At 38.2% G+C, this 15188-nt stretch overlaps 1 protein-coding gene across 1 annotated transcript in view; it reads right to left on the bottom strand.

Annotated features, from left to right (window-relative positions):
* CTTNBP2 (cortactin binding protein 2) overlaps positions 1-15188 on the bottom strand; it is a 404880-nt gene that overhangs the window by 222517 nt on the left and 167175 nt on the right. The window contains 1 exon segment of the mRNA XM_053716684.1: positions 190-289. Coding sequence (XP_053572659.1) covers positions 190-289 — 100 coding nt within the window.

Genomic DNA, 15188 nt, shown 5'->3' with positions numbered 1-15188 from the left:
ACACATTATATAAAAATGTCAAAGTGTTTACTGTGCTTTTAATATATACATGTGAAACTAAATCCCCTGTTTATCCACATCCAAATATATGAGAGATGTGGTCAGAATCCACATGTATTATGTTATGTAATATATATGTAAAAGCAATAATGCATGCTGCAAGTCACATAGTAGATATAGGTCACTTACTTGGAATGTCCCTGAGCAGCTGCAGTGCACAAAGCAGTAAAGCCATTTGAAACAGTAGCATCTACTTGTGCTCCTGACGTCAGCAGCAATTTTACACAGTCTACAAGTGAGAGGAAATAGGAATGAAATGTTACAGGCAAACTGCCTTGGTGAGGGCTTTGGACAAAACAGGATTTGAAAGAGCATTTAAACAATTTCACACAAATACAAAGCTTGATTTCTAAACACAATTTATTGGTTTGTCTTGGTTACTGCATATGGTGTTTTACCCACATTACATCACACAATAAATAGTCTTCACAACTCCCAGCACCAACCAGCTATAAATCATTGTTTTTATTTATAATCAATTCATCATTGAGTGTGTTTACTCACATGTATAAAGTATGTTTAGTCTGACAAATGTAATATGAGTGAAGACACTTAACAGTTGTAGCTTAAAATGACCTAGCATGTCAAGGAATTGATGTTAAAAGAACATAAATGTGCAAAAAGAAAATGCTCTAATGTGTCAGAGCATTTTACTGCACTATTCAAACACTAACAGTGTATTTAACACTTGCCAATAGGTTAAACACATAGATATAGTCAGCTCCAGGGCAGCAGTATTACTTGGACTTAGCTAAACACATCTGATAGCCACCAATCAACTGCTAGTTCTTAGTAGAAGCTCTTAAGCTGACTGTAGCTATGTGTTTACCCTTTGCCAAGGGTTAAACACACGGTTCTATGCTAGCTATGCTTTTCAACACAGGATATCAAGAGAACAAAGTAAGTATGATAATAGAAGTAAAAAAGTAGTGTCTTAAAATTGCCTGCTCTGGGGGCGGAGTCCGGAGCCCATGAGAATGGTCGCATATCCTTGCTGCTCTGATCCTGATTACACTATATACTACTCTATATATCGATCATCACAGAACTAAACCCTGAGAAACCCTTTGAACAAACCCAGGATCTTTTGCTAACAGCTGGCGAAAGCCAAATTTAACTCTAGGTGCTCTTCCTTTGCATTAGGATTGCGACTTAACTCTAATTCTGCATGTGCGGCGGCCATCTTTTCAACCTTGTGGCTGTGGATTTTCATACGTCTACCCGGACTCCTAAATTATCTTGAGGTCTGTTACCACCATTTAGACCCCCCGGCGGGTACCCTTTGCGGGCCTGTCGTTAGGGAGCAGTGCTGCCTCAAAATTCAATGCAATAGGAGTAATCTTGCACATAACAAGTGGGGACTTCATTATTAGGAATACCGGATGGAGCCCATTAAAGCTAACCTTTTTTCACAGATTGTACACCTGCTAAATACCCACTTTTCAAAGCTTGAGAATGACCTTATTGAAGCTTGGGGAAATGGTGACGATGAAACTAAGCCAAACTGTGGGGACTTAGACAACATCCATGTCCTTGAGCTGTTGCCTACTATGGAGAATAAGATGATCCCTACTGTAGCGAGTGTAGCGCTGCCTTCAACGGATCAGCACAGCTTAATGAGAACACTCGCTCCAGCTACTTTGGGGAATTATGTGGGCACTGCTGTACCAAGCCTAACCGCGCTAACCCAGCCGCCTACTGCTTTGTCCTTGCCTCTTCTACAGAATCTTAATCAGCCTGTCCAGAGTGATTGGACAGGCCTACCTAGCTCCCAGATGTCGGCCGCTGCAATACTGCAGGTTGCGGTGCTGGCTCAGAGGCATAAATACCGGACATTTAGCGTGGCTCTCAACCCAGCAATATCCTCATCTACTTGTGGAACTGACCTCAGGCTGTGGCAACACCTATACAGGCAAGCATGCTCAGATCCTCATTGCGGTTCCCTGTGCCATAAACCCTGCATGGATGTTTTGAGGACTGGGGTGGGTTAACTCTTTCCATATCTCTGGCTCCAGGTAGCGAACAGCCAAAGCTTTCTACCAATTAGGACAATCAAAGTCACACAGACCTTTATGCATGTAACTGGGGTAATTTCTACTCATATTTTCATAGTACATTAGTTAGAGCCAGCAGTTATGGCAACCACGGTTATAGAGGTGACCCTTAGTTTTACATTTAAAGTTTTATTCACTTCAGCATATGTTTGACATGGGGGAATGTTTACCTGATATGTATCTATGGGACATGCATTAACGGTTTCACTCACTTAAAAGTCAAAGCTACCCCTCAATGTTACTTTATTTCAATCCCTCTAGCTATTTTTTAAGAATTCCTGCTCCCTACTCCTACTTATAAAGCTTTGGGGTTTTGTCATCTGCGGCCGGGATGGCAGACCTTTAATTTTATTGCTTAATGGGAGGAGGTTTCTCCCTTTTTTTTATTTCTTTTTATTTTATCTATTATTAAATGCATAGGTTTGATAATCAGCTTACTAATGTTCCCACTACAGCAGCTCCATTACATCTTTTAATATATGACCTGGAGGCCAAGTTAGGTGTCTTTCTCCCTCAGCATAGCATATTGCTCAAGGAATCACAGATTACTACAATACCATATATATAAGACACATACATGTTCTTTGTACAGGTTCTAAGTCTATGTTTTCTTTAGGATATATGTAATTCCCAAACAGTCCAGCTGCTTACTGTGAAGCGGGGCTGTTACATTAAGCCTGATTTAAAGCTATGTTGCTACCAGTTGGAATCCTCCGGTTGACCACCATTGTTTGACTAACAACCATATTGTCCCCTTCCATATTATCCTGTTAACTAAATAATAAAATAACACCTGAGGTCTAAATCTTGAGATCCATAAGTGGTCTCCTCTCTTTAATGTAGCCTTCGGTCCATGTTATCAATCTATAAAGTACGAGGTCCAAGAGTGGCCTCCTGCTCCCCATAGAAGGCTTAACTGATTATTGGCATGTTCTTTTTTTTTCTTTTTTTTAGCAAATGTTCAGTCGCAGTGCTTTATATCTTATAAAGTGTAGACATCATTTACTGTATACAAAATTTTTACTTTCAATTTTGCATTATGCTCCCTGTTGTAGCAGATGTTGCTATTTGCATATGCCTTATTAATATGTAACTTATAAGATGTACCTTACTATATGCCCTGAAGAAATGTGACTACGCATGGTTGCAGATTTATATATGTACCAACACTTGTATTATCACATGTGCTCCTTTTCCTTTTCTTCTGCGGAGTTTGCTTCTTCTCAGAGCACTAATTGTCAATTGTACCTGTTTTACTATCATGCACTTAATATGATGTATCTTTCCATAAGTCTTTTTTTTTTTTCTTGGAATGTAACCACACAATGCTATGCAATGTCATTATATTTTCTTTGTATGCCAAAATTCTGACCTCAATAAAAAAATATTACAAATAAAAAAAAATAAATAAAAAAAAATGCCTGCTCTGTTTGAATTTTGACTATCATGTCCTTTTAAAGGGACAGTAAACACCAAAAATGTTATTGTTTAAAAAGATAGATAATTCCTTTATTTACCAACACTGTTATGTTAACATACTTTTTACCTCTGTGATTACTTTGTATCTAAGCTTCTGTAGACTTATCTCAGATCTTTTTGATAGACTTGCATTTCAGGCAATTAGTGCTGACTCTTAAATAACTCCACGTGCGTGAGCACAATGTTATCTATATGGAACACGTGAACTAACGCCTTCTAGCTGTGAAAAACTGACAAATGCATTCATATAAGAGGGGGCCTTTAAGGGCTTAAAATTAGCATATGAGCCTACCTAAGTTTAGCTTTCAACAAACAATACTGATGATAAAAAGTAAACTGGAAAGTTGTCTCAAATTGCATGCCCTATTTGAATCATGAACGTTTAATTTAGACTTTACTGTCCCTTTAACAACAAAATGGATATATGTATTGTGGCTATAATTATTATTATTACAATTGCTATAATAATAATAAGCATCATAATCACTATTATTATTATTAACAATAATAATAATAATAATAATAATAACAACAACAAACCATGTATCCTCAGAATAAGGAAACTGTATGATCACTAACAGGTTTGTCAAGTGTTGAAATTGCTGCTCAAGAATGTATTTTCTCAAGGATTTGATTATTAATCTCTTCATAAAAGTTAATATTAGCAAAAATAAATTATTTGCTGTTACCTGCACTGAATTCTACATCTGCATTTCTAATAAGATATGATATATTAATTAAATGCTTAGTAGCAATGTAAAATATGTCCCTTAAAGGGACAGTCTACACCAGAATTGTTATTGTTTTAAAAGATAGATAATCCCTTTATTACCCATTCCCCAGTTTTGCATAACCAACACAGTTATATTAATATGCTTTTAACCGCTGTGATTGCCTTGCATCTAAGCCTCTGCAAACTGCCCCCTTATTTCAGTTCTTTTGACAGACTTGCAGTTTAGCCAATCAGTGCCTGCTCCCAGATAACTTCACGTGCACGAGCACAGTGTTATCTATATGAAATACATGAACTAACACTTTCAACTAAGAATACCAAGAGAACAAAGCAAAATTGGTGATAAAAGTAAATTGAAAAATTGTTTAAAATTACATGCTCTATCTGAATCATGAAAGTTTTTTTTTTTGGCCTAGACTGTCCCTTTAATAAAAAAAATAAAAATTTGTTGCATTAATATTCTATACAGCATTAGTGTAAATTTGATGGCAGTTTCTAGAAGTCGTATATTAATGTATTACTTAATAATAATTCTAGTGTTCTAAATTTATCAGCTCTGTGGAATCTGTTGGTGCTCTACAAATAACTGATACTACTAATAATATTAATCTGTTGTCATTTTGTTGGGATTTATAATATTTTTTAGGGATATTAAATTCAAACATTTTCTTTTGTGATTCAGACAGAGCATACAATTTTAAAAAAAGTTTCCAATTTACTGCTATTATCAAATTTGCTTCATTCCCATGATATTCTTTGTTGAAGAGATACCTAGGTAGGCATCTGGTGCACTATGTGGCAGGAAATATAGCTGGCATTTAGTGAAACTGCTGCCATATAGTGCTCCAGAAATGAGCCAGCTCCTCAGCTTAAGAGAATATATAAAAATGAATAATAGAAGTAAATTATAAAGTTGCTCTATCTGAATCATATCTAGGGATGGGCGAATGTGTTTATATTCAAATTCGAATGTTAGAATGAATGTTATTGTAGAAATTCAATTTACATAATAGAATGTTGATAAGAACGAATATTCTTAAAAATTCGATTTTCGAATGTTATTTACAGTTTTCGAATGTCACTTTCAAATTTGAATATTACATTTATAAAACACAGTATTAGAATAGAAAGACTATTTTGAATTTGAATGTCACATTCAAATCGAATATCACATTCGAATCGAATATCACATTCGAATCGAATATCACATTCAAATTCGAATATTACATTTAAAAAACACAGTATTAGGCTACAAATACTATTTCGAATTCGAATGTGACATTCGAATGTAGCATTCGAATTTGAATATTACATTTATTAAACATAGTTGTAGACTAGAAATACTATTTCAAATTTGAATGTCACATTTGAATTCGAATATTACATTTAGAAATTGAATGAATACATAGCTAAACATTTTATTAGTCGAACAAATATTTTCGAATTTTAATGAAAAATTTTAAAACGAAAATTCGAAAATAGAATGTTTGAATGTTATATAAACATTTGAAATTCTATTTGAATGAACGAATGTATCAAAATTCGTTTTAAATTTTGAATTTTTAGAAACATTCCACCATCCCTAATCATATCACACTTCTATTTTTGATTCATATTTTTATTTATCTATTCAATACAATTTCGGCTGGAAGACATGCATTAACGCATTGTAAGCAGTACATAAAGTCTCGTAACAATTCAGAAGCAAACAGATCTCTACCCCTGAGGCTTTTCTTTAAGTACATTAAAGGGACAGTAAAGTCGAAATTAAATTGTATCTTTTCTTGAAAAGCAGGGACGTAAATTAAGGAGTCGGTACTTATTCCCTGCTATGCAGTGCTCCAGTTGCCTATCTAGGTATCTCTTCAAAACAAAATATTATGGAAATGAAACAAATTTGATAATAGAAGTAAACTGGAAACTTTTTAAAAACGGTATACTCTGTCTGAATCACAAAATAACAGGGACAGGAAAGGCAAAATTAAATTGATTGGATATAGCATGACATTTTAAACAACTTTCCAATGTACTTATATTATAAATTGTGCTTAGTACCCTTGGTATCCTTTGTTAAAGAGTAATCCTAGGTGAGTCCAGGAGTATTGTATGGGATAGTTATTATCTATACCATATATATATATATATATATATATATATATATATATATATATATATACACACATACATATATAGTATAGTACATATATCATAAAAATGCATATATGCCTTTAAGAGAAATACCTTTAAGAAATGTTACACAGGTATTTCACTCTGATGTTCTATTCTCAAGCAGTGTAATTATCTAGAAAGAGTGGGATGTCACATTCCAAAGGAGATAGTGCTACTGCACTAGTGTGAGAATATTCTATTGTTATTAAAAATACTCTTTTTTTTTGCTAAATGCTCACTAAATTAAATAATATGATTGATATAACTTTAGACACACCTGCTAAACTGTACTTGAATTAATAGAATTGCTGAGAGGGGGCAGGAGATTTTTTGGGCATCTTAGATAGACATCTGAGACACAGAACATGTGAAATCTGCAATGTGTGTCCCACTGAATGATGACATAGTTTTTGGGCAATATCTTAAATAGAAGTCTGCGACATAGCACCTGTGAAATCTACTGCGTGTGTCCCACTGAATGAAGCTGCACTCCTCTGCCTGTGCACCATTGTATGCTGATATTAATGCCTAATTCGAAACCCGAAGATAAATAATGCATGTATAGTTTAATCACTACCTTGCTTTATAAGCCAATTACTGATTTATGTTATTGCAATAAGTTCATAATAAATACTTATTTAATTATTCTACTGCATTTTTGTGTGTGGTTGCCTTTTTCAGTACTATAGTGAGACCTAGTTTGCGTTTTCCCCAGCACCAGGAAATAATAAGCATACACGAGTCTTAAAGGACCAGTCAAAACAGTAGATTTGCATAATCAACAAATGCAAGATAACAAGACAATGCAATAGCAATTAGTCTGAACTTCAAATGAGCAGATTTTTTTTCTGACAATTTTAAGTTATGTATTTTTCCACTCCCCCTGTACCATGTGACAGCCATCAGCCAATCACAAATGCATACACTTACCATGTGACAGCCACCAGCCATTCACAAATGCACACACACTTATTCTTGCACATGCTCAGTAGGAGCTAGTGACTCAAAAAGTTTAACTATAAAAAGACTGCAAATTTTGTTAATGGAAGTACATTGGAAAGTTGTTTAAAATAGCATGCTGTATCTGAATAATAAAAGTTTTATTTTGATTGAGTGTCTCTTTAAGCCATTTTACAGCAGTGTTTGCAACATTGTTTATAGCAATGTTATACATAGTTACAAACACTGCTGCCATAGACTGCTATCGACATGTGCACGCAAAGCTCCTATCAGTCTACCTAGGTTTAGTGTTCAACAAAGAATACCAAAAAGAACAAAGAAAATTTTATAATAGGAGTACATTGGAAAGTTGTTTAAAATTACATGCTCTGTCTAAATCATGAAAGTTTAATTTTGACTTTAGCGTTATTTTAAGCGCTCACGTGCAATGGTAAATTCCAACAGGGGAATCAGTCAGGCCAGAGGCAAGCTGTGGTGGACAGGGGCGCGTTTGTATGCCCCTGTCCACCTCAGCTTGATAAATCGCCCCTAAGGCTGGGGCAAGTTCCATCAATTAGAAAAACAAAATAAAACAAAGGCTTGTGTGTAACACAATGGGGCCAATTTATCAATGTCTGTCTGACATGATACGCTGTAGCGTATCATGTCCGACAGACATCGCTGAATGCCGACAGCCTATGCTGTCGACATTTAATATTGCACAAGCAGTTCACCAGAACTACTTGTACAATGCCGCCCCCTGCAGATTTGCCGCTAGCAGGGGGTATCAATCAGCCTGATCGTATACGTAATACGTAATATCTATGTTCTGTAACGCACTGGGTTGTCGTGGTTACCACAGCGGAAGTCATAATGTCACTGGTCACTTTTTGTTACACTACCAAGAAAACATTTTCATTTTTTTCTCAGATTATCACATTAGCACCAAATACAACTTGTGTTCCACCCCTTTAAATTGCTCCTATTTATCCATTTGGTTTACAAGTAGCGCCTTTACCTTTTATTTGGCTTTTGAAATAGTTGATTTACCCTGTGGTATCCCAACCTATACTGAAAGTTTCTGGCTTTACGTCCAGCCTATTGACAAGCCTATGATAACACAGCTAGCAGGAAAATTACAATCCCAGTGGGGTGTAGGATGGTAAAGTAATAAAAAGTAAATTTATGCTTACCTGATAAATTAATTTCTTCTATGGTACGACAAGTCCACGGATTCATCCTTTACTTGTGGGATATTAAACTCCTGCTAACAGGAAGTGGCAAAGAGCACCACAGCAGAGCTGTCTATATAGCTCCTCCCTTGGCTCCACCCCCCAGTCATTCGACCAAAAGTACAGGAAGAAAAAGGAGAAACTAAAAGGTGCAGAGGTGAAGTTTAAAATAAAAAAATATAATCTGTCTTAAAATGACAGGGCGGGCCGTGGACTCGTCCTACCATAGAAGAAATTAATTTATCAGGTAAGCATAAATTTACTTTTCTTCTATAAGGTACGACGAATCCACGGATTCATCCTTTACTTGTGGGATACAATACCAAAGCTACAGGACACGGATGAATGGGAGGGACAAGACAGATGGTTAAACAGAAGGCACCACTGCTTGAAGAACTTTTCTCCCAAAAATAGCCTCCGAAGAAGCAAAAGTATCAAATTTGGAAAATTTGGAAAAAGTATGAAGCAAAGACAAAGTCGCAACCTTACAAATCTGTTTAACAGAAGCATCATTTTTAAAAGCCCTTGTGGAAGCCACCGCTCTAGTAGAGTGAGCTGTAATCCTTTCAGGAGGCTGCTGTCCAGAACAGACAGAATAGACAACAAACAAAGAAGATGTTTGATGGAAATCTTTGGTTGCTTGCAAGTAAAACTTAAAAGCACGAACCACGCCCAAGTTGTGCAACAGACGCTCCTTCTTAGAGGAAGGATTAGGACACAGGGAACGAACAACAATTTCCCGATTAATGTTCTTATTAGTAACAACCTTAGGAAGGAATCCAGGTTTGGTATGCAAAACCACCTTATCAGCATGGAAAACAAGATAAGGCGAGTCGCATTGTAATGCAGATAGTTCAGAAACTCTTTGAGCCGAAGAGATAGCAACTAAAAACAGAACTTTCCAAGATAAAAGCTTAATATCTATGGAATGCATAGGTTCAAACGGAACCCCTTGAAGAACTTTAAGAACTAAATTCAAACTCCATGGTGGAGCAACAGGTTTAAACACAGGCTTGATTCTAACTAAAGCCTGACAGAACGACTGAACGTCTGGAACATCTGCCAGACACTTGTGCAGTAGAATTTAAAAAAGCAGATATCTGTCCCTTTAAGGAACTAGCTGATAGCCCCTTCTCCAATCCTTCTTGGAGAAAGGACAAAATCCTAGGAATCCTGATCTTACTCCATGAGTAGCCTTTGGATTCGCACCAATAAAGATATTTACGCCATATCTTATGATAAATTTTCCTAGTGACAGGCTTTCAAGCCTGAATCAAGGTATCTATGACCGACTCAGAGAAACCCCGCTTGGATAAAATCAAGCGTTCAATCTCCAAGCAGTCAGCCGCAGAGAAACTAGATTTGGATGCTGGAACGGACCTTGAATCAGAAGGTCCTGTCTCAGTGGCAGAGTCCATGGTGGAAAGGATGACATGTCCACCAGGTCTGCATACCAAGTCCTGTGCGGCCACGCAGGTGCTATCAAAATCACCAAAGCTCTCTCCTGTTTGATTCTGGCAATCAAACGAGGAAGGAGAGGACATGGTGGAAACACATAAGCCAGGTTGAACGACCAGGGTACTGCTAGAGCATCTATCAGTACTGCCTGAGGATCCCTTGCCTGGACCCGTAACAAGGAAGTTTGGCGTTCTGACGAGACACCATGAGATCCAATTCTGGTGTGCCCCATTGCTGAATCAATTGTGCAAACACCTCTGGATGGAGTTCCCACTCCCCCGGATGAAAAGTCTGACGACTTAGAAAATCCGCTTCCCAGTTCTCCACTCCTGGGATATAGATTGCTGATAGATGGCAAGAGTGAGTCTCTGCCCATCGAATTATTTTGGTAACCTCTATCATCGCTAGATAACTCTTTGTCCCCCCCCTGATGATTGATATATGCTACAGTCGTGATATTGTCCGACTGGAATCTTATGAATCTGGCCGAAGCCAGCTGAGGCCACGCCTGAAGCACGTTGAATATCGCTCTCAGTTCTAGAATATTTATCGGGAGGAGAGCCTCCTCCTAAGACCACAAACCCTGTGCTTTCAGGGAATTCCAGACTGCACCCCAGCCTAAAAGGCTGGCGTCCGTCGTCACTATGACCCACGCTGGCCTGCGGAAACACATTCCCTGGGACAGATGATCCTGAGACAACCACCAAAGAAGAGAGTCTATTGTCTCTTGATCCAGATTTATCTGAGGAGATAAATCTGCATAATCCCCATTCCACTGATTGAGCATGCATAGTTGCAGTGGTCTGAGATGCAAGCGAGCAAACGGAACTATGTCCATTGCCGCTACCATTAGTCTGATTACCTCCATACACTGAGCCACTGACGGCCGAGGAATGGAATGAAGAGCTCGGCAGGTGGTTAAAATCTTTGATTTTTCATGTCCACCGAATCTATCAGAGTTCCCAGGAATGGAACTCTTGTGAGAGGGATAAGTGAACTCTTTTTTACGTTCACCTTCCACCCGTGAGATCTTAGAAAAGTCAACACGATGTCCGTGTGAGTCTTGGCTAGTTGGTAAGTCGACGCCTGAATTAAGATATCGTCCAGATAAGGCGCCACTGCTATGCCCCGTGGCCTTAGAACCGCCAGAAGGGACCCTAGCACCTTTGTGAAAATTCTGGGAGCTGTGGCCAACCCGAAGGGAAGAGCCACAAACTGGTAATGCTTGTCCAGAAAGGCGAACCTGAGGAACTGGTGATGATCTTTGTGGATAGGGATGTGTAGATACGCATCCTTTAAGTCCACGGTGGTCATATATTGACCCTCCTGGATCATTGGTAAAATAATCCGAATGGTCTCCATCTTGAAAGATGGGACTCTGAGGAATTTGTTTAGGATCTTGAGATCTAAAATTGGTCTGAAGGTTCCCTCTTTTTTGGGAACCACAAACATATTGGAGTAAAACCCCTGCCCCTGTTCTGCTTTTGGAACTGGGCGGATCACTCCCATGGTATATAGGTCTTCTACACAGCGTAAGAACGCCTCTCTTTTTGTCTGGTTTGCAGACAATTGAGAAAGATGGAATCTCCCCATTGGAGGAGAATCTTTGAAATCTAGAAGATACCCCTGGGTTACAATTTCGAAAGCCCAGGAGTCCAGAACGTCTCTTGCCCAAGCCTGAGCGAAGAGAGAAAGTCTGCCCCCTACTAGAACCGGTCCCGGATCGGGGGCTACCCCTTCATGCTGTCTTGGAGGCAGCAGCGGGCTTCTTGGCCTGTTTACCTTTGTTCCAAGTCTGGTTAGGTCTCCAGACTGACCTGGATTGAGCAAAATTCCCCTCTGCTTTTGCAGCAGGGGAAGAGGTAGAGGGACCACCTTTGAAGTTTCAAAAGGAAAGAAAATTATTTTGTTTGGTCCTCATCTTATTTGTCTTATCCTGAGGAAGGGCATTGCCTTTCCCTCCAGTGATGTCTGAAATGATTTCTTTCAGTTCAGGCCCGAATAGGGTCTTACCTTTGAAAGGGATGGCTAAAAGCTTAGATTTTGATGACACATCAGCAGACCAGGACTTAAGCCATAACGCTCTACGCGCTAAAATGGCAAAACCTGAATTCTTTGCCACTAATTTAGCCAGTTGAAAAGAGGCATCTGTAATGAAAGAATTAGCTAGCTTGAGAGCCCTAATTCTATCCAGAATATCATCTAATGGGGTCTCAACCTGAAGAGTCTCCTCCAGAGCCTCGAACCAAAAAGCAGCTGCAGTAGTTACAGGAACAATGCACGCTATAGGTTGGAGAAGAAAACCCTGATGAACAAATATTTTCTTAAGGAGACCCTCTAATTTTTTATCCATAGGATCTTTGAAAGCACAACTGTCCTCAATAGGTATAGTTGTACGCTTAGCCAGAGTAGAAATAGCTCCCTCCACCTTAGGGACCGTCTGCCACGAGTCCCGCATGGTGTCTGATATGGGAGCGAACGGAATACCTGGTCTATCCCACTCCTTAGTAACAATGTCCGAAATCCTCTTAGGGACCGGAAAAACATCAGTGTAGGCAGGAACCTCTAGAAATTTGTCCATTTTACACAATTTCTCTGGAACTACAATAGGGTCACAATCATCCAGAGTCGCTAAAACCTACCTGAGCAACAAGCGGAGGTGTTCTAGTTTAAATTTAAAAGCCGTCATATCTGAGTCTGTCTGAGGGAACATCTTTCCTGAATCAGAAATCTCTCCCTCAGACAGCAAATCCCTCACCCCCAACTCAGAACATTGTGAGGGTACATCGGATATGGTTAATAAAGCGTCAGAGGGCTCAGCATTTGTTCTCACACCAGACCTACTGCGCTTCCCTTGCAACCCAGGCAGCTTAGATAAAACCTCTGTGAGGGTAGTATTGATAACTGCGGCCATATCTTGCAGGGTGAAAGAATTAGACACACTAGAAGTACTTGGCGTCGCTTGTGTGGGCGTTAATGGTTGTGACACTTGGGGAGAGTTAGATGGCATAACCTGATTCCCTTCTGACTGAGAATCATCCTGCAACATACTTTTAGTAGCTAAAATATGTTCTTTGCAATTTATTGACCTTTCAGTGCATGAGGGACACATTCTAAGTGGGGGTTCCACAATGGCTTCTAAACATATGGAACATTGACTTTCCTCAATGTCAGACATGTTGAACAGGATAGTAATGACTACAAACAAGCTTGAAAAACACTTTATTTAGTGAAAAAACAACAATCTTAAAAAACGGTACTGTGCCTTTAAGAGAAAAAAAGCATACACATTCTGCAAAACTGCTTTAAAATACACCAAACTTTCCAAATTTTTGATAGCAGACTCAATTTGTGTAGTTAAGTTTGCCCCACAAGAAATTAAAACATTTAACCCTTTAATGTGCAAACCGGGTTGAAATAAGGCCTAAATCCGGAAAAAAACACCCCAAGCACCTCAGTAGGCTGTGGCGCCTACCTGCCCTCAGGGATAGTAAATATGGGGTTAAAGCTTCGATTTGGCCCAAAACATTCACAAGGGCCCTCAGGAGTTGGAGCTTGCTGCTTGCTGAGTGAAAACAACTGAGGCGCGAAAATAGGCCCCGCCCATCTCCCTCGATGTCTCTACAGCATCAAAGAACCGCACCAGAGCGGTTTTAAACTATGTGGGTTCTGAGACCCAAAAAATAAGCCAAGTGTACCCTCAATAAAGTTGCCCAAAAAACGTTATTGCCCACAAAACGTTAAAAGCACTCCCAGTTACAAAACGTTTGCCCACAAACATTCAAAAACTCAGAGTCAACCATTTTTTAATTAGCCCCTTATTGCAAGCTTAGTAATGCCCTTCTATAGCTCTTGGGATTACTGCTTATCCATACCCTCATGGGGATACTGTCAGCCTTTCTGAAATACACAGTCTCTCCAGAAAAAATGACTCAACATACCTCACTGCTATATAGCATGAAAACGTTCCTCACACTGAAGTTTCCTGCACTCCTCAGCCTCTGTGGGAACTGTACTGGATCTTAGTGACAAATGCTAAGATCATCATCCTCCAGGCAGAAGTCTTCATCCTTCTGCTGCCTGAGAGTAAATAGTACACACCGGTACCATTTAAAACAAAAAACTCTTGCTTGAAGAAATTAAAAACTAATATTTTATCACCTCTTTCACTTTACCCTTCCTAGTACTTAGAGTAGTACTTAGAGTAGGCAAAGAGAATGACTGGGGGGTGGAGCTAAGGGAGGAGCTATATAGACAGCTCTGCTGTGGTGCTCTTTGCCACTTCCTGTTATAAGGTATAAGGTACTCGTCGTACCTTATAGAAGAAATGTTATTTTTTCATTGTCCTCTCTAAGTATTGAGCTTTAATTTTTCCAGACAAATATAAAATAAGGAAGCAAGTGTGTTTACACCAAGTGATTTAACATAATGAGATCTGATATTACCTGCAAGCTTAACCCATTTCGATAGGCCGTGGTTTAAAAGCATAAAACAAGCTAATTCATATACACAAATAAACCTGAAAATTCTATTTCTTATACATTTTATACTCTGCAGCTGATAAATATATTAAGGGAAAAACAATGTTACAGTTTACTGTTACTTTAACATTTATTTTGTTAATTAAGTAAAAGACATATTGATGTTCAATTGAACAAATTATTTAAAATGTTACACTACAGTGCGGCTACATGCAGAGTTGAATTATTAAAAAGTATTTTGTGTAAATTGATTCATTAGTAATAAGTTGCAATTTCTAAAATGAAAAATAAAAGTCTTGCTTTTTTTATAGACGGGCGCAAGTGATTAAAAAGTTCAATAATCAAATATTTTATCGTAGAAAAATTATTGTATTATGATGAAAATTGTTGCAGAGAGAAGCTTTACTTAAACATTGACATTTTCAGAGTTGCTGGAAATAATATACGTATTAATACAAAATATTATACAATGAACTATATGTATAAATAAATATATTACATTTATTAAATGTGTTTATTTACATCACAATGCTTTTGTTAAAAACTCATGCAAGCTTTATTTTTCTTCATCCAAAAAACAAAA

Source organism: Bombina bombina, chromosome 6, assembly GCF_027579735.1.
Source record: "Bombina bombina isolate aBomBom1 chromosome 6, aBomBom1.pri, whole genome shotgun sequence".
NCBI lineage: Eukaryota > Metazoa > Chordata > Amphibia > Anura > Bombinatoridae > Bombina > Bombina bombina.
Note: the sequence above shows the minus strand (reverse complement) of the source record. Positions and strands in the feature narration are given on the sequence as shown.